At 49.3% G+C, this 20257-nt stretch overlaps 1 protein-coding gene across 3 annotated transcripts in view; it reads right to left on the reverse strand.

Moving 5' to 3' along the window:
* GRID1 (glutamate ionotropic receptor delta type subunit 1) overlaps nt 1-20257 on the reverse strand; it is a 638858-nt gene that overhangs the window by 230591 nt on the left and 388010 nt on the right. For all 3 annotated transcript variants that reach the window (XM_072823838.1, XM_072823837.1, XM_072823839.1), the window contains exon 5: nt 16414-16467. In XM_072823838.1, the coding sequence (XP_072679939.1) occupies nt 16414-16467 (54 nt within the window). The remainder of the gene's footprint in view (nt 1-16413; nt 16468-20257) is intronic.

Here is a 20257-nt window from a genome sequence, read left to right on the forward strand (position 1 = left end):
AGAAAGTGGTAAATGCTGGTAGACTTTGTACAACAGGGATTTCCTTGGGTGAAGACCATTGTCTGCCAAAACCACCTACAGCTGGTATTTTCTGACGTATTACAGAAAAAGGTACACACCTTGCTGGCATCTTCTCTCAGATGTGAGAAGGCAACAAACATAGCAGTGAAGCTAAAGAAGTTAAAGTGAGTCAAGAAGGCTTAGAAAAAGAAAAATCTTAAAAGCAACCAGAAGATAAAGATCCAATATGCAGAGATCTATATATCTTTGTATCTACTAAAGAAGTTGGATCTGTTATTAAAAGTCCTCCTATGGTGAAGACGGGTGGGCAGGTAGGGAAACCTCTAGAGCCAGATGTCTTCACTGGTGAATTCTACATATGTTTAAGGAAGATATGTCAATTCTATACAAATCATTTCAGAAAACTGAAGAGAAAGAAACACATTCTTATTCCAAGGGGCCACCACAACCCTGATAACAAAACCAAACAAAGAGTTTACACGGTAAGAAAACTACAAACTAACATCCCTCATGAACTTAGATATAAAACTTCCTTAAAATATCTTAGCCAATAGTTTAGTTAAGTATAAATTCAACAACACAAAACAAAACCCAGCAATATCATGATCAAGTGGGGTTCATCTCAGAACTGTAAGAGTTGGTCTCACACTTGAAAATGGATCTGTTTGGTACTGTATATCCACAGGGGGGGAAAAAAGAAAAACCATGTGACTATATCAATAGGTGCATAAGAAAATATTTGAGAAAATCCAATTTCTAATTCTATGAAAAACCCTCAGTAAACCAAGAATAAAGGAAAACTTCTTCAACCTGATTAAGAGTATCTATGATCAACCTATATGTAAACTCTTAATTGAAGGTGGAAAGTTGAATGTATCCCCCTAATATCAGGGGAAAAGCAAGAGATGTACACTCTTATTAACTCTATCCCACATTATGCTGGAGGTTCTAGCCAGTGCAACAGGGCAAGAAAAAGACATCAGAGAGATCTGGATTAGAAAGGGAGAAGCAGAACCATCTTTATTCACAGATGACATGATTGCCTATAGAGCAAATCTCAGTAAATCTACAAAATAAAGCCACTGGAACTAATATGTAAGGTGAGCAAGGTTGTGAGATACAAGGTCAATGTTCAAAAATCATTTGTATTTTCTACACACTAGTAACTAACAATTATAAACTTAAATTGAAAAAGCAGCACCATTCTCAATTGATCAAAAATATCAGAAACGTAGGGATGAATTTAACAAGACCTGTATATTTAACACTGCAGAACACTGCTAAAAATAATTAAGGAAGATATACATAAGTGAAAAGATACGCCTTGTTCATGGATCAGAAGACTCAAAGCACTGAAGCTCTCAATTCCCCCTCAAATTATCTCTAGATTCAATACAAATGGATTAAAATCCTAGCAGGTCTTTTTCTAAAGTTTGTATGGAAATGTAGGGCTGAACTAAGGTGAAGCACTGGAGGGCGAATTCCCCCTTAAATTTTGTGCCTTAGGTGCCTTGCTTGCCTCATTCTAGTCCCAGTCCTGTGAAAATGTGAAGGATGTAGAGGGGAAAAGCAAATTTTTAAAGAAGACAAAGGTGGAAAACTTACTCCACTTGATTTCAAGACTAAAGCTACAGTTATAAAGACAGTGTGGCACTGGTGTGAAAATAGACACATAGGTCAATGAAACAGAAGGGAGAATCTAGGAACAGATCCAAACATTGAAGGCCAGTTGATATTTGACAAATGATCCAAAGGGGAAAGAAGATTTATTTTCAACAAATGGTGCTGGAACAATTAAATATTCATGCACAAAAATAAATCAAAATAAAATAAAAATCAATCTCAACTTTTACCTCACACAATATAGAAAAATTAACCATCAGTATACGTAACAACATGAATTCATCTCAGAATCATGTGGAGTGAAAAAAGCTAGACAAAAAAGAATATGTCTTGTTTGATTCTGCTAATATAAAGTCCTAGAAAATGCAAAGTAATTTACAGTGACAGAAAACAGATCAGAGCTTACTTGGGATTGGCCAGAGAGAGAGAAACTGGTTATTTAAGGGCATAAAAAAAATCTTTTGTGGATAATAGAAAGGTGCATTATCCTGTCTGTGGCAATAATCTCAAAGTGTATGTGTCAAAACTCCAAACCATAGCCCATCAAATTGTGCAGCATTTTTAATGTCAATGATATTTCAGTTTGTAAAATAATTAGTGCATGCACGAGAGCCAGACTGCCTGGTTCAAATCCAGCACACCCTCCATAAAAATACTGCTCACCCCCCCATACATCCTAAAACCTCCTTTTCCTTTCCTCTACTTTAAACACTTGCTAGGTGATTGCCCTTGGGTTAGTCATTTGCCCTCTGTATACATAAGTTTGTCCAGCAATGCCTGTCAGCCTTGCCTTCAAAATTCCAGAATCTGACCATATTTCACTGCCTCTGCTCATACCACCCTGGTCCAAGTTACCATCATCTCTAATTAAAGACCCTAATTTTTAATTTTTTTCCCTTTTTTTTCCAGTCTTTTCCCACCCCGATGCCCACAGTATATTTTCAACACAGAAGTTAAGGGTTCTTCCAAAACATAACTCAGATTACATCAGTTCTCAGCTCAAAATGCTCCAGTGGTGTCTCAGCTCGCTCAGAATAAAAGTCAAAATCCTTGTAGGAGCAGATGTAGCAGAAGCTCTTTGTGCCCTTCCTCACATATTAGCACCTTACACTCCAAAATATTGCCCAATTAGATGCCTGCCCACACCATCCCCTAATTGTCACCACACTTCCCAGGCTTAGCAGCTCATCGCTGTGACTACTTTTCACTTGGGTGCACTTGCATCCCTAGGCTGTGGCATGGGAGCAGAGGTACAGAAACCTAATGGATCATAAAACCCCTCTTCTTGAAGCCAATATTTGGAAGAGGAAATAGCATTTTATATTAAACTAAGCCACTATGCTAAATTGGAATTTCCCTTGGGGGCACCAAGCTTCAATGATATGAAATTCCATAGTCAAGCAGTTGGTACACATGGAGACTGGCCAAGGAGGATGGCTGAGAATGAGTTTCTTGAGAAAAAGTCTCACCCACAAGGAGTCTACCAAAAAAACCAAAAACAGAAAAATCAAAACAAAACAACCAGAAGAGTCAAAACTGAAGGAAAGGGGATTTAGCGGGGAACATTTCTTTGAGGGGCAATCTACATGGATGTGATTCCACTCCCCCTAAGAGAAAGGAGCGTGCTTGCTCCCTCACTGCAAGTCTTCCTGGAGGGGCTTCACTGGGGCCATTGATGAATCCCACAACACAGAGCCAGGGCCATACACAGGACTCTTTGGGTTGAGTCATAAAAGCTCCTTTATGTGTCTTCCATGGGCCCATTGACACCGCTCACTCCCTTCGATTGAACACAAGTTAGAAAAAGTTTCATGACTTTTCTGGGTCTTAACCAAGGTTAATAGAAAATTCTATCACTTTAAGTCGTAAAACTAAGTTTTGAATCAGGAATTAAAATGATCTAATCCAATATAAGAATTGGAAGATTTCTTTGGTGCAGAAATTTTGACCTTTAGAAGGCATAAATGAACATGTATCTCCCTTTAAGGTAGGACTGGGCTGGCGCAGAGGAAGCACCTCATTGAGCGAAATCAGCTTGAGCTCAAAATTCCGGCCTGTCTTAATACGGTTGTGATACCTTAGACCCTTCATGACCATCAGGTTTGTAATCTCTACTCCGGCGTTAGTGAACCATCCCTCTCAGAAGGTTGTTGTACGGATCCAGTCCTATAACAAAAGACTAATACATCTGCACAAAGCACAAGTCACAAAATTAGAAACAGGTATGATCAAAAAAATAAATGTTCAAAGTGTTGGGCTTAGCTAATAAGCAAAGAGATACAAATTAACACAATGTGGTGAGCCTTTTTATCTATAATATTGGCAAAGATGAAAAACGATTACATTCATATTCACAAGACGCAAGAGTGGGATGAGACAGGCGCTCTGATAAAAGGGGCTCAGGCTCTTTGAGAGTTCCCATACTTTGAAACAATATTTTTTACCATCACTAGGAACCAGATCCATCAGATGTAGGTGGAAATATGCTGGTTGCAGCATCATTTACAAGAAGCACTAACTAACCTAAGTTTCCAAAGATGAAGATTTGCATAAGCTATGAGTCCTCCAAATGACAGACTACTACAAGACCATCAAATATTATCCCAAGAGCCAGTTACTGACATGATAAAATGTGAATTGTACATTATTCATTGAAAACAGTAGGCTACAGAGCTGAACGTAACAGAGAACCCTCAATTTGGCAAAACAAACTACATATATAAGGCTTTGGAAAGGATAATTCATTAGTATATTAGTTTGTATTTTGTTTTACTATTGTAGAAGAATCAGGGAAAAAAAGAAAACCAGAGGAATTTTCCACTGCTTTCCTTCTATCCCTGTCCCTCTCTTCCTACCATGCCTGTGTCCATGTACACCTACAAAAATAAGCAACACTTTATGCTCTTCTTTCTCCCAAGATATTTTCTTTCTACAGGTACGTGGACTTGCAATCATGTCGGCTACAAAGCTTCTGGCTCAGAGGATGGGAGTGGTCAGAGGCTTGAGCTGGGAAGCTTTCAGTTGAGATGGAAAGGAGACAGAAGAGGGGTTTGTGGGTCTACCCATCCCCTGACACACGCTAATCCGAGGTAGGGTGTCAGAGAGGAGCAGGTGGTACTCACTCAGGAAGGCTGAGCCCAGCACATGGGGGTCCTGCAGGCTCAGGAAAGAACACAATCCCATGCCCATGCCCAGGCTTGAGGCCCAAAGTACGTTGGAACCGCCGGAGTATCTGTGTACAGAGATGTTCTATGATCAATCCTAACACTGAGAAATCCAGGGGCCTTTGCAAAACCTTGGTGAAAGCGAGGAGGCAGGTATCCCAGTACGATGGGCTCAAATCTCCCGCCACCCCTGTAAGCGGGATTTCATGGATAAATTCAATTTGTTTGGAAATAATGTCCACAAAGCATCCCAGGTGGGGCCTGGCCTGCAGCAGGTACTTGGATGCAAGCCTCCCCACCTCTGAAGGGCCCCTGGGCTCCCCGCTCTGCGCTGCCACAGAGCAACAGAGGCTGTGAGGACACCACTGGCCTCCCAAGGGGGGCTCCTCAGTGGTGCTGGCCCAGGAGCCCCATCCGTGCCCGAGCGGGGCCGAGGGCCAGGCACCCTCGAGGTGGCCCCAGCTCCTCAGCCCTCATTGCTCCACAGCCAACGAGCCAGCCTGCAAGGTGCAGAACCCCATCCTTGGGCGCCGCTGCCAGGTGAAGGCCCTCTCTGCTCCCCTTTCCAAAACAGGGCAGCCCTCACCGGGGGTTCTTCATCTGGCTCGGACAGCCCTCACTTGGGGTTCTTCACCTGGCTTGGACAGCCCTCACCTGGAGTTCTTCACCTGGCGTGGACAATCCTCACCTGGGGTTCTTCACCTGGCTCAGACAGCCCTCACTGGGGGTTCCTAGCTCAGAGACAGTGGGCCCGGTGCCCGGACATCCCTGGCTTAGGCAGTGGGACAAAGAGCCAAAGCCCCAAAACGTGCTTACGGACCCTGCACGCGAAGTTTCGGCGCCGAGCACCGCTGGGCCCACCTCGCTTCCCTACCGGGGCTGAAAGCACATGGCCTGGGAGCCCCCCAGGGCCCGGAGTCCCAGCGGTGCCCCGGCATGCGCGCGTGCTCACTCTCACCTCTCCGTGTGGCACATGGTGACCAGTCAGCACGGCAGAGGAGGTGTGATAACGGAGTGGAAGGCACAGATAAAAGGGTCTTCCTGGCACAAGCAGTGAGCTCATCGGAATCCATCAGAACCCATTTGCGGGAAGAGCGATGGATAGGAATGCACAAGGGTAAACACTATCCATCAGTTTTCAGGTACGTTTGCTGCATGTAGTATTTAAAGCCATTTGTAAGACTCCTAAGTGTCAACACTCTCTTTCCCAAGCATCCTTCTGTCAAAATGCTACAAACAACCATGTGCTTGTTGGGGCCAGTTGATTCACATCTAAAGCATGGAGTCTGATTCCATGTCAGTGGCAGGGATTTGGCTGAGCTGTTCTGTCTGCAGGGAGCTTGAAGTTGGTTGCAAGCAGCAGGGGATCTGGAGTGGCCCCTGTAAGCACCGCCTCACTGTAGGTTAGTGATCCATGAGCACATGCTTCGGCCCAGTGCCTCCCAGGTGTTCAGGACAGTATCATAAGCGAATTATAGGTTGTTAAGAGCTGCAAATTGCGGGAGGGAGACAGGACATGGGAGAAGAAGCTAAGGACAAGGAAAGAATCACAGCCTGAGTTCTCTGGGGTGTTGGAAAAAAGAAAGGTTATGGAAGAAATTCATAGGTGTTGCAAAGTGAGGGGAGGGTAATTTGGGCTGAGTCTCAAAAGAGGCGTAAGGGTTTGAAAGGAAGAACTAGGGTCCCAGCAAGCCCAACACACAGTTAGAAATATTGCAACTCAGGTTCACCCCAGTGAAGGGTCAAGCCATGCCTCCATCCCCTGGCAGTCCTCATAAAGACATGCACTGACCTGTTACCTAGTTCCTTGATTAAATTCCAAAGATGAACTTTCCTGCAGGACATTAGTGATTTGTTAATAAGAGGAACTATCTTCCAGTAGCGCTTGCTATATGCCAGACCCTGTGATGGGTCACTTCAGGTGAGTTACCGTCCTTAACCTTCACACCTGTCCTAAGAGGTAGCTTTGACGAGCCCTATTGAGCAGATGAAGAAAATAAGATTCAAGGAAGGAAATAAAACAGTTTACCAAGAGTCAAAGAAGTATCCGTGGTGCATTCCCAAAGACTAAAACACAGTTGTCCATCACTGCTCTCTCAGTTCTATCCCAAACCCATCTGTGCAGCTCCAAATACCCTCCCCATGGAGCTTTGAAAAGGGTGAAAGAACGGTACCAGACAATAAAATTTCCTCTTGGATCAGTCACCTTAAGGGTTAAAGTTCACAGATTCCTTTTGCACTGAGAAAGCAACATAGACACATTCTAAGGGAAGAGTGGAAGTACATTTCTAGTAAATATGGTCTGTTCCCTTGCAATGCTACTCATATGACACATATTAGCTTAATTGTGTGCGTTTTCATGGGGGTCTTTCATCATTTCCACAGAAGATCTAAAAAAACCAGGTGGTAATATGTAAAATCACATAAAGGGAAGAACTCTAATAATAAATAACAGAAGTTTTATAATAAGACTTTCCATAACACTTGTATTGCCACTTCCAAATGACAAAAACATGTAAGTTTTACTGCAATTCCAGTCACGTGTTTAGTTTTTAGTTAGTGCTGAGTATGAGGGGGAAAGGTATGAGTGAGCAGCATGGCAAAGGGCATATATTTTTCTTAAATTTGGAGTCACCCGCACCTAAGTTCAGGTCCTGACTCTGCCACTTCCAAGCAATGTTGAAAAGTCAACCCATCTCTCTAAGCCTGTTTCCTTATCTATGAAATGGAATGATAGAAGTTGAAGTACCTGGGGAATTGGCCCCTCAACTCCGTTCCACTTTTGACCCCCTATGTGATGACTCACATCTCTTGACAGTAGCACTTGGCATCAGTGGTCTCTCCCTCCCCTTACAAATGGTTTCTTCAAGGGCGCCTGTGTGGCACAGTCAGTTAAGCATCTCACTCTTGGCTTCAGCTCAGGTCATGATCCCAGGGTCTTGAGATCAAGCCCCACGCTGGGCTCCCCCCTCAACACAGGATCTGCCTGAGATTCTCTCTCCCTCTGCCCCTCCTACTTGTGCTCTCTCTCTCTCAAATTAATAAGTAAAACCTTTTGAAGAAAGAAAAAAAGAAAGAAAGAAAGAAGAAAGAAAGAAAGAAAGAAAGAAAGAAAGAAAGAAAGAAAGAAAGAAAGAAGAAGAAGAAAAAGAAAGAAAGAAAGAAAGAAAGAAAGAAAGAAAGAAAGAAAGAAAGAAAGAAAGATAGAAAGATAGATTGATTCTTCACTTGGCTTCCAGGTGAAGAAATCATATCTACTAATCATATCAATACTCACATTAAGTATAAATTATGTAAGAACTGCAATTAAAAGGCCAGGTGTTATAATAGATAAAAAAGCAAGATCCAAGTATGAATGGCCTTCAAGAAACATGCTGTATTTTAAACACAAAGAAACACGTAGGTTAAAAGTAAAAGAATGGAAAAAGATATATTAGGCTAACACTAGTCAAAATAAATCTGTAATAGCTGCAGTAATATCAAATTATATTTCAAAATAGAGAAAATTTCAGAGCAGAAGGATAAAGAAGGTCATTTTGTAATAATAACAGATCGATTAATCACCAGGACATAAAATCCTAAACATTTATGCCTCTTGTAACAAAGCTTCAAAATACATTAAAGAACAACAGATAAAACCGCAAGAAGAAACAGGCAAACTCACAATTAAAGTTGAATATTTTGATACTCCTCTCTCAATAATTGATAGAACAAATAGACAAAAAAATCATCTGGGATACAGAAGACATAAACAACCCTACCAACTAAATTGACCTAATTGACATTTATAGAACATTCCACACAGCAACAAGAGATAACACATCTTTTTCAAGTGCACATAAAACATTTATCAAGAAAGACAATATACTAGGCTATCAAATAAGTCTCAATAAATTTTAAAAGATGCAAGTAATAGAAACAATGTTCTTTGACCACAGTGGAACTAAATTAAAAATCAATAAGAGAGAGATCCTTTAAAAATCCCCAAATATTTGGAAACTAAATAACATACTTCTAAAACAGCCCATGGGTCAAAGAAGAAATCAAAAGGTAATACAGAAAGTATTTTAAACTGTATAACAATGAAAACACAAGATTGCAAAATTTGTGGATGCCATTAAATCACTTGAGGGGAAGTCAATAGCACTAAAGCTAAAGTTCTCGAGTCCATGCTCTCAGCTTCTCCCTCTAAGAAAGATATAGGTGCAGATGCCAAATAGATGCATGAAAAGATGCTCAGTATCATTAGTCCTGAGGGAAATTAAAATTACAATCATAACGAGTTGCCATTACACACACCAGCCCAATAGCTGATCTCAAAAACCTGATCAAACCAACTCCTTAACACAATGTGGGGCAATTGGAACTCTCATACAACCTGAAAGTTTCTTAAAAAGTTAAACATACATCTAACCATATGGCCCAGCAATCCCACTTGCCAATCCAAGAAAAATGAAAGCATATGTCCATACAAAGGATGAACGTTCATAATAGCCTTATTTGTAATCACTAAAAATCTAGAACAACCCAAATGTCCATCGATGAGTAAAGAGATATTCAAATTATGATGTAGCCATATATTTGGATACCCGTCATCAATACAGTATACATTGCAATATGGGTGAATCTCAAAACAATTATCTAGATAGAAAAAACCAAAGCAAAATAGAAAAAAAAAAGAGTACATACTGTATGATTCCATTTATGTAAGACTCTAGAAATTACAAATAATCTATAGCTCCAGGAACGGATCAGTGATGGACTGGAAAGCAAGAGAAGATGGGGCTGGTGGTGGGATTGCCAAGGGACACAAGGATACTTTTTGGGTCAAGGATGACCATGTTCACTATCTTCATTGTTCATGGGTGCACTCAAGTGTCAAATCTCAGCTGTACATTAAATATGTGCATGTATTGTACGTGAATTAGACCTCAATAAAGCTGTGAACTTTTAAGCAAAAAAAAAAAAAAAAAAAGATGAAAAGCGTAATGCTCAAAAAAACAGTGCCTGGATCTGCAATGTCTGATAAACAATGACTCCTACTCTTGCTCCAGGTTTCCAGCTGAGGCTACAGAGGGGGTAGGATGTGGTCCCTGGTCCTCAAGGGCTCGTCGGTGGGACGAAGGAGACACACAAGCAGCTCAATTACAACACACATAATTGGTTTTGAGTGTTACTAAATTAAATTTGTAGACAGGAAATGGTACAGGGACTTAATATCCAAACAGAATTCGAGTTTTCAAAATGAAGAGAGAAGAATTAAATCTTTTCCCAATCTCTCTCTGTGTCCCAAATAGAGATTTCTTAAAGCGATTTGATTCACCATTCGTATCATGGCCTCTTTTTTCCTTGTGTTCGTCAATTAGTGCATTAGCATTTCTTTCCCCCACATGATTCATGTGTAGCCTAATCTCATTTTCATGTGCTTTGCCTCACTGTGTGTTTGGGGGTAGGGAAGATCTGGAAGTCTGGACTGCCATTCTCTGGGATGGGATGTTGACAGAAGTCCCCTCTGGGCCAGGCCGAGGTCTGCACCCGGAGGATCTCATGGAGTAGGTGTTGGTGGCAAACCAGGGAAAGTAATAAGGTGGGGGCTGAGGCCCGGGGGCCAACAATACAAGAGAATTCTGGGCAAAGGCTGGCTGAAGGGCCCGGACACTGGGATGACCCTGAGCTTGGGGCGGTGGCTGTCTCTTAGGATGCAGCCAGAGCAGCTCTCTTGACCAGAGGCAGCAGGAGTTAAGACCAGAGAGGGCTCGGAGGTCGGCTCATGAACAACCTCATGAGTCATGTGGAGGAATGTGAACTCGATCCCATGGGCCTTGACACTCCACCACCTTCCAGCAACCTATTCAAGAGCAGAGGAGAGCCCATCAAAAGAAAACCACCAGTGCGTTTGGGACAAATGCACGCGGCCGCCAGCGTGCACAGCCTCATCCTTGGAAAGCGCGGCCAGCATCAGAGACGGAAGATGCCTACAGGAGACACCTGTTTCTCACTCTTTAACTCTAACTTAGCCACCCTCTTTGAGCACAGAATCCTTTTTCCACAAAGCACCTACAAATTAGCAGAACATATGTTCCCGAATGCAAGTTGGAGCCTGCTGTAGGAAGCCCAGCCAGCACTTCCCCTGCCCTTCTTCCCTGGCTGCTCTGCCATTGGCTAATGGCCTGGCCCAGGGCTCAGGGGGACATGCATTCGTCCCAGAGGAACAGCTTGTGCCCCAGGGGACTCCTAAGCCCAGGGCAAGGGGGTGCAGGGAATAGGGGGTGCAGACAGCTGGAGCTCACAGAGCAGGATGAAGGCTTTCTGAGTCTGTGAAGGGCTGGGATGTGGTTACAAATGCTCTTCTTCCACATGTAGGCAAGTAGATAAAGCACAGTCAAGGTGAGGAAGCAGGAGCCTTAACACGGCACAGCCTGTGTGTGAGACCCTCGTGCTAGGAACTCCAGGAAGCCTGACAGAAAGGAGGTCCCACTTACAGGCTATTCAAGGAGTCCATCACGTGCACCAGGCCCCCAATGCACATTGCTGCGGCAAGGAGCGCACAATGGTAGAAAGAATAATGGGCAAATCCAGAAAGACCTTCTGGCAAAGGAGAGGTTTAGCAGATCCCTGCAGGAAAGGGAAGTCCTTGGCAGTCAGAGATTCAGGAAGAGCATGCCAGGTATAAAGGGAAATCCTGGCAAAGGCCAGGGCCAGGAATGGAAGATAAATATAGGAAGTAAGTCTCTCATCTGCTTGCCGGGATGAGCCACGGGAGAATGGGCAGACAGGTAAGAAGCAAATGAGGGGGCACAGGTGTGGTCAGGGTCATCCTGGACAGGCTCTGAGGCAGGGCCCATGATGCTGGCTTTTTCTCCACTGAGGAGGGAGCCACCCAGAAGGGTGGGGGCACTGGCCCTCAGGACTGGAACACCAAGTGAGAATCAGATCTTGGCGGTGGGGGTGGGGGGATGATGAGTGCAGAGAGAGACACACTGAGCTGGAGGTGGTCAAGAGGCTTCCAAGCAGTTGAGTCCAGAAGGCAACTGAATCTCCGGGTCTGGAGCCCAGAGGCAAGGTCTGGAACGAACATGGAATGTGGGGGTCATTGACATCTGCTGGAAATGGGCAGGGGTGCCAAGGACCCCTGACTCTGTCTCTTCCACAGACCACAGCTCAGAGCCTCACCCACCGAGAAACAGAAGCACAAAGGTCACATATGAGCTTCTGCGCTGCTTTCTAAACACCTTAAACCATTTCCATCAAAACATGCTTTGGTCTCACGTCTGCAAGAACCAGTCTAACCATCTGAGCTGATCAGCAACAAAGAGCCCTTCAAGTCCAGTCAAGCTCAGTTCTGGAAGAGGCTGGAGACCTGCATATAAATTCCATAAAAAAATTTCCTCTACAAGGTTCCCAAGACACAGATCTTCATGGACAGAGCATTCTCTTCTGCACCCAAACTCCACCTGGCACTAAGGACATGTGTCCTCGGCCGTGGCTCAGGCCTGGGATCTGCTGAAAGCCACATGGAGAGGAAGCACTCCAGAGCCACTGGAGAAGAGTTTCCAGAAGCCACCTAGCTCATCCAGAGTCAAGTCTTGACTGGTCCTCAACCAGCAGCTTCTGATGAATGACCCAGAGTGGTCTCCTCCATCCTGGAGTCTCGAGTTGAATCATTGCCTTTGTTTTTCCTTGAAGGCCTCCTGGGAAATGCTTTTCAAAGGAACTTGCTCTACCCTAAGTGTGTTGACCTGCCTTCCACCAAACCTTTCTAAGGACCTACTCTTTGCATGGGGCATGCCATTCAAGGATGAGCTGGATTCTGGCCGTGGCTTCAAGGGACTCATGACCTAGTAGCCATCTTGATTAGTGGCTCACTCTGCATTCCACGAGTTATTTCAAATCCCCCACCCTCCTCCAAGCTAACATGTGATTTAATCAATCCGTGAAAATACAGTTTATACCCAAGAGCGCATCTGCTTGCCCGTGTCCCCACAGTCAAACCTGGAGACCTGCAGAGACTAGAAACTATCGATGAGGCTCATACACTCACAAGCCTTTCTCTGCATACAATCACCCCTTCTCCAAATGAGACAGACCTCAAACATACACCAGTGAAAGGGTAGACAGATTAAGAAAATTATCCCATTAAGAAAATAACAACTCCTAACTCTGGGAAACGAACTAGGGTGGTGGAAGGGGAGGAGGGCGGGGGGTGGGGGTGACTGGGTGACAGGCACTGAAAGGGCACTTGATGGGATGAGCACTGGGTGTTATTCTATATGTTGACAAATTGAACACCAATAAAAAATAAATTTATTTTTAAAAAAAGAAAATAACAAAAACATGTGCCTTTGAGTGTTTATCTTGAATCCAGGAAAATACACTAAGCAAAGTCAGATACAGAGGGAGAAGCTGGAGGACAGAGCCAGTGAGGAACGAGAGAAGCAGGGGCAGAGCTGGGGAGCACAGTGCAGGCCCCCCTGGGGAAGGATGTGGGATGCAGACACACAAACCTGAGCCTGGCAGACAAACTGAACTTCCCCCAGAGACGTGGGGAGCAGCTCAGGAAATGGGAAGATGGGGCCCCAGTACAGTTGCTGAATTTGAGAGACCATGTTGGAACCACCAAGTCCCTTCCCCCGCTTCCCTTCTTCCCACCTTAGTTGATCTATCACGTATGACAGAGAAGCAACTAGGAAGCTCCACCTGTGGCTCTGTATTTAGATAGGGTCTAGACGGTAGAACTATTGGAAGAATAACCTGACTTTTGTCTCCATTGGGGCCAACAGGAGACAGCAGTTCTGAACACGGCTGGATCCGAAGGGCAAGTCTACATGCAACTTAGAAAATATCTTGGTCACTAACCAGAGGCCACCCTGGGGTCTAAGAACCAAAGCTTTATAGGAGGACCTACCTTCACATCGTAGAATTCAAGAATGTCCATGAGCTGACACCAAAGCCAAGGGTGTCTCCACCAGTGTGCATATCTGAGCCTTACCACTGGCTTTACTGAATCAGACCCCGACCAAAGGTCAAGGATCTTTGTTAGGGCCACACGCATGATGATGTCCTTTGCTAGAAAGGACTTTGGAGTCAGACAGTCTTCATACAGAATCCCAAACGCACCATTTCATAATTATATGACCTTGGGCTGATGATTTAACCTCTAGAGCCTGCCTTTTCCCATCTGTAAAATGGGGATGATAATAACAGTCACAGAGGGTTGTCGATGAGGACAAAGGGTGGTGCCAAATATCAAATGCCCTGGCAAGTGCCTGCCATATAACGGGCGATCGAGATACAGCAGATGTTGTACTTCACTCTCGAGAGGAAGAGCCTCCCCGTAGAAGAGGAAGCCAAGAGGTGGGGAGGTCACTTCTGGAGAAGAACACACATAGCGCGGGACACTCACATGATGTGTGTGTGGCCCCCAGTGGACTGTTGACCAGGGGCAGTCCCATAGCCATCCCCCCAAGGGAGGCTGTTCCAGCTGCCCCAGCAATGCCCTCGGGGGCATTTCGCCACTAGCCATGCTGAAATTACCCCCAGCCCTGAAGACGGGGGCAGGAGGGACAGAGGGTTCTGGAGGCGGGTCAGATGCAGGGGAGGAAAAAAAGATACAGGTTAGAAACATAAAGACAGAACACTTTTTGAAGGCTGGCCACAGAGAAACACCGGCGATCCGGTTCAGAAGGGTCCCCACTAAACGAAAGCCAGCACCAGGCATCGGCCTCATGGGGCATGGGGAATGCACCCCCTCTCCGGAACCAAGGAAACCCGACTTTAAAGCTTGTGGAGAAGCTGAGGAAGCCCAGAGGATCAGAACTTCCCTGGACCAAGGAGCACTCCGACAGGCCCCAGAGATTGGGGTGGTGGCCTTCGCGTCTCCCCTGATTAGCAGCACAACCACCCGCGACCGAGGGAAACGGGCAGTTACCACGTGTCTCCAGCAGGCCCGGAAGAGCTCCGAGGGTGTGAATTTAGGGAGGAAAGCCATGAGAAGTGCCTGCAGGAGCTACTCTCTGACGCTCCCTGCAAAATCATGAAAATAAGCCACCCAGACCTCTCAGCCTCAGAACATGGGCTAATGAGGAAACACACACCGTCAAAGAGTAAAGGGCCCACGCAACAGGCCTTGCATCTTCTAGAAAGAGGCCATAAGCAACTGATCCATTACTCTGGGAGCAACTGAAGGCTGAAGGCCTGATGGAAGGCATCCCGAGAAGCGCCTTCTAGAATCAGCTCTGCCAACGGCGTGCTGGGGTCACGCAGCCTCCCCCGTGGCGGTTCCTCAAGGGGTGTGTGGGCAGAGGGGCTCCCTCGGGAAGGCCAGGGCGCGGGGTTGCAGGCCATTCGTGGTGGGAGGGCCCAGAGCCGTCAGGCACAGGGAAGACCCAGGCGCCCCCTCCTCCCAGGGCCAAAGCAGTGGGACGGGCTGTCTCGGGAGACACTTTGGATCCACCCCTTGAGTGGCTACACTGATTGCTGCTGCACCGGCTGCGCAGGGGTGAGCACACTCACACACACCTACATGCGGGTGCGCACTCTCATACGTACATACACACACAGTCACCACCGCCTCCTGCCGGAAATCAGCCTTCTCCACCACCTCACCCTGTGCCCCACCCCCTCTGCACCCCTCATTCCTCCAACCCACCTCTGCACCCCTCATTCCTGTGCCTCACACCCCCTGAACCCCTCATTCCTCCACCCTAACCCCCTGCACCCTTCAATCCTCCACCCCACCCCTCTGCACCCCTCATTCCTGTGCCCCACCCCCTCTGCACCCCTCATTCCTCCACCCCAACCCTGCACCCCCATTCTTGTGCCCCACCCCCTTTTCACCCCTCATTCCTGTGCCCCACCCCTCTGTACCCCTCATTCCTCCACCCCACCCCCTGCACCCTTCAATCCTCCACCCCACCCCTCTGCACCCCTCATTTCTGTGCCCCACCCCCTCTACACCCCTCATTCCTGTGCCCCACCCCCTCTGCACCCCTCATTCCTCCATCCCACCCCCTGCACCCCTCATTTCTGTGCCCTACCCCCTCTATACCCCTCATTCCTGTGTCCCACTGCCCTGCACCCTTCATTCCTCCACCCCACCCCCTGAACCCCTCATTCCTCTGCCCCACCCCCCTGCACCCTTCATTCCTCCACCCCATCCCTCTGCACCCCTCATTCCTCCACCCCACCCCCTGTATCCCTCATTCCTCCCCTCCACCGCCCTGCACCCTTCATTCCTCCACCCCATCCCTTTGCACCCCTCACTCCTCCGCCCCACCCCCTTCACCCCTCATTACTCCACCCCACCCCCTCTGCACCCCCTTCTCTAACCTGCCCTAACCTCTGCAGCCCCTGGCCCCTGACTGGCGGCCTCCCCTCATTCCGCACATCCACACCTGACACCACCTCTCACTCCTGACTCCTTCCTGCGCTCCAGTTTCAGCCCTTCCACTGGTTCCCACCTGCCGCAGGTGAGCATGCTGGCAGGTCAGGTCCAAGCCCCTGGACCCCTGTGTCACACGGTGGAGCGCTAGGGCGTCCCTCTGGGCACTCCCCAGGGGCAGGGGGTTCGGGGCAGGCTGCGCCCCTCCGCGTCCTGGGCTCTTACCTCATTCACAAAGACCCAGTGGCTGTCCTTGGAAGCCAGGTTGGTCTCCACGGCCTGCAGAGAGGAAAGGAAAACAAACGTGAACGAAGCAGGAGCAGCCAGCGGACGCAGGAGCCGCCGAGGCGAGGCCCCACCGACGTGGCTCTCGGAGGCGGCCTTCAGGAAACACGGCCCCAGGGCCACAGGGCGCATCCTCTGAACACGGGCCCTGCCTGCCCCTGTCCTCCGAGCTCCACGCACCCGCCCGGGAGTGAGCGGGGTGGCCGTGATGACAGCGGGACAGTCAGTCGGGCACCTGCTCTCGGGCTGCGGAGATGCAGACGGCGCGGCCTCTCCTCTGCCCCGGGCGGCTCGATCCCCAGCTTGGCCTGCCTTGCCCACCCCTCCATCTGCAGGCTCCACCCACGGGCCTTGCCTCGCCCAGTCTCGGATTCCGGGGCTCCTCTCTGCCTGGCTTCCTCCTCGGGAGCCCCCCAAACTCTCGGCTCCTGGGGCAAGTACGTCTGCAAGGCCCGGGAGGAGGCCCCAGCTGTGCCCAGACCTGCACCCGAGGCAAGGGTGCCCCCGGGGGTCCCTGGCCCAGATACGCTCCCCCCGTCTACACTGTGCTCTGTCCAGCAGCCCTCGCCCTGACCGCCCAGCCCAGGGCCTCCCTCCTGTCCACACAGGTCCCCGGAAACCCGCAGGCCTGGGCGGGGGCGCGGGAGGCCGGCGCGACCACAGGGCCTCCGGGAAGCCTGGAGACACCCCCCAGAGATGCGCACAGGATGCGGCGCTGGGACGCGTGCTCAGGGCTGGAAAGCCCGAAGCCTAAACCGCATGGACGCTAACATGAGGACGCTAACAGCGGGTTAACAGGGCTGCGCGCGAAGCCCTCCTCACAGATTCCAGGAGCCGAGGAGCCACTGGGGAGGAGGCAGAGCAGCGTCAAGCTAACCAGGCAAATAAAGGGCAGCCCTTCCTTCCACGGGGGCGAAGGGAGTGGAGCTGGCCTTCAGCTCCAGTCTGGCCTTCGGCAAGTGGGGGGCCCGGAACCTGCAGTCGGGCTTCTCTGCTGGGGCCGTGGGCCGTGCAGCAGGACAGCCGTCAAAGCAATGCGGCGGCAGGTGGGAGCGTCCTGACAACTGTAGGACCCCGCCTAGACCCCGTGGGAGGCGGGGACCACATCCCGGTGAACCCCAGCGGCCCCTGTAGTGGCGCAGTGCCTCCACGCTGCACCAGGTCGAGCCGCTGCCGCGAGCCCTGCGAGGCCTTGCCAAGCCATCAGTGACCGACTTCCCAGCTCTCGTGGTCCGTCAGTAGGTTGGCCGACGTAGAACGTGAGAAGATCTGAGAAGGTGGAAACTGCCAACGGCTCTTGCTGACTCCTGCTTGAGCCCCTTTTTCTATAGGGGACCCAAAGAGCTGGCCATGGCATGCAGCCCGTGGAGAGGGCTGGGATGGTGGACACAGCTGGCCAGCGGTGAGGGCATCACTTGTGAGGCAGAGCTAGGTGTCTACACTTGACCCGACGCCCGCACACCACCTCCTCGAGAAAGCAAGTACAGTGTCAGAGCTAGACACCTGCTAAGGAGGTGGGAGGCACGTGTCTTCCGCCATCTGAGGAAGGGAGTATGCCCCCTTGTCCATGAGGAGCAGCCCCTGTCTGAACGTCAGGCCTGTAACAGTTTTCCCACGGCCAGCTGCAACAACAGAGCTGGAACAGGAGTGACCCAGGACACTAACATGCCATCCTGCAGGTCCTCCTGGGGGAGGGCGCATTGGGCTCCTGTCCTGGCTACTCAGCCACTCTGAGTCCACAGCTCCCCTAGAGAAGTGGGTGCAGCCCCGAGCCCAGCTCCTGACTCCCACAGCGCTAGACAGCAAGCAGCGCCTACTGCTGACGGGGAGTATATGCAGGGTGGCCGGCCGGGCAGGGCTGGAGAGGCCCCGGCCGCATGCAGGCAGAGATCGGCTCTGATACCCAAACACCTAAAAGGAGGCCGGGAAGACAGCGGCTCCACGGGGCTGCAGGACGCGCCTCCCGCCGGGTCCCCTGCCTCTGTGTTCCCCACCACTCACACAGCACCAACACTGAGCCATCCCCTTGGATCGAGCACCCCACTGCATACTTGAACCTCCCCCACTTCACCACACACCCCCCCCTTGGTTCACACAGCCCACCGAGCCAGGCAGCGTTCTCATCCCCATCACATGGATGGGGAGCCAAGACCTAGATCCGACCCTGTAGCTCACACAGGTCGCTCAGCCAGGACTTGGCAGGGGCTGGATTTGAACTCAGGTCTGTCTGTCTCCAAAGCCTGAGTTCCTTCCCTCGGTCACGCTGCTGCTCAAAAGGCCTACACAGCTGTCAGAGCAAGCGTGCGAGCCTTCGGGCCTGCACCCAGCCCCGGCCCCGGACAATGGGGACACAATGATCTCTTTTTTTCTCACAACTGAGAAAAACGTTACGAGCAGCAGCGCCTTCCATCTCCAGGTTAACTTGTTCTCACCAGCCCGAGACCATTATTCCACTGGCGTTGCTTAAGTATGAGCCTGTTTTACTCTATCTGGGCCTAAAGGAATAATAAATGGAATGGGGAAAAAAAAAAAAAAGAAGAAAAAAAAAACCTCCACATGGAAGCCTTCCAGCAGCATCGCTGAGGATTTATTTCACAAAGTGCAAGTGCCACCGATTATTTATGTATGTGTTAATTGTTGGCCACTTCTCTAGCACCCCCCCAACACTGGGAGCCCGAGATAATGAACACTTGTCGACAATTAGCATCTTTTTAAAGCCCTAACTCGTAACATTTCAGAACATTCCTTCCATGGAGCGCAGACCCTGGCATTTTCCCAAGGATGGAGAGCCCGCTAACTTCAAAGACCCGCTGCTGCCTTTTGCAACAGTGTGCTGCTTAGGAGCCATGCTCTCTGTGCAACGTCACCCCCTGGAGCTCCCCCATCTGCAAAGAAGGGGAGCAGCTGGCTACAAGACTACAGACGACCCAGCAGCCTGTTTACAAGGAAATCGGCAAAGCAACCACCGCGAGGCCCAAGTTCACAAGCTACAGTCCAGAACCACGAGCCTCCACGGAACCCTTCCTGGCCATGCTGGGCTTCCCAGAGGCCCAGCTCCTCGAGCAAGGGGCCTGAGATTCCGGACCAGATATGTCTCCTGTTCACCTCAGCCTCGTCTCTAGAACTTCCTGGAGCCTTGCTCTCGACGGCAAACTGCCTCCATGCTCTCCCCAAGTCCACGGCTCCTCCTGCCGGCCCTGCCCTAGGTCCTAGGTCCCACCAGGGAATCCTGAACCGGATGTGGGTTCCCTTTCCAGTTTCTTCTCCTAGGAAACAGCCCCTCTCGACCCAGCATGAGTCACGTGTTCCCACCTCACCTGCCATTGTGCTGGAGCATCCTTGAAGCCAAGGGCCCTTGGAGGGAGCAGGAGCCTCAGTGACCTGGGCACAGGCAGGGGCTGCTTGGCATGCAAGTGATGGCGGGAGGCTTGGTTGCTGGCGGACACTGGAGACAAGGCAGTCATGTCCAGCCACACAGGGCCGTGGGGGAAAGTGTGGGAGAACTAGGCCCATGTGGAGTCCAAACACTCCTCTGGGGGATGCTCAGAGGGCTGCTGCTGTGGGAAATGGGAGCCTGCTGTTGGGGATTCAGGGAAGACACTGGATGGAAAGGCTGCAGGTAAGGGCTGCTTGCAGACTGGGTGCAGCCGCTCACCCCTTCTGAATAGCTCCCTTACCCAGGCCCTGAGCGAAGCATCTACACAGGAGGCCCCAGCGAGTCCTCACGCCACACCACGCCACGCCACGCCACGCCACTGAAAGTGGCTTCCGAGCTGAGCAGACG

Source organism: Canis lupus, chromosome 4 (assembly GCF_048164855.1).
Source record: "Canis lupus baileyi chromosome 4, mCanLup2.hap1, whole genome shotgun sequence".
In the NCBI taxonomy this organism is placed as follows: Eukaryota; Metazoa; Chordata; class Mammalia; order Carnivora; family Canidae; genus Canis; species Canis lupus.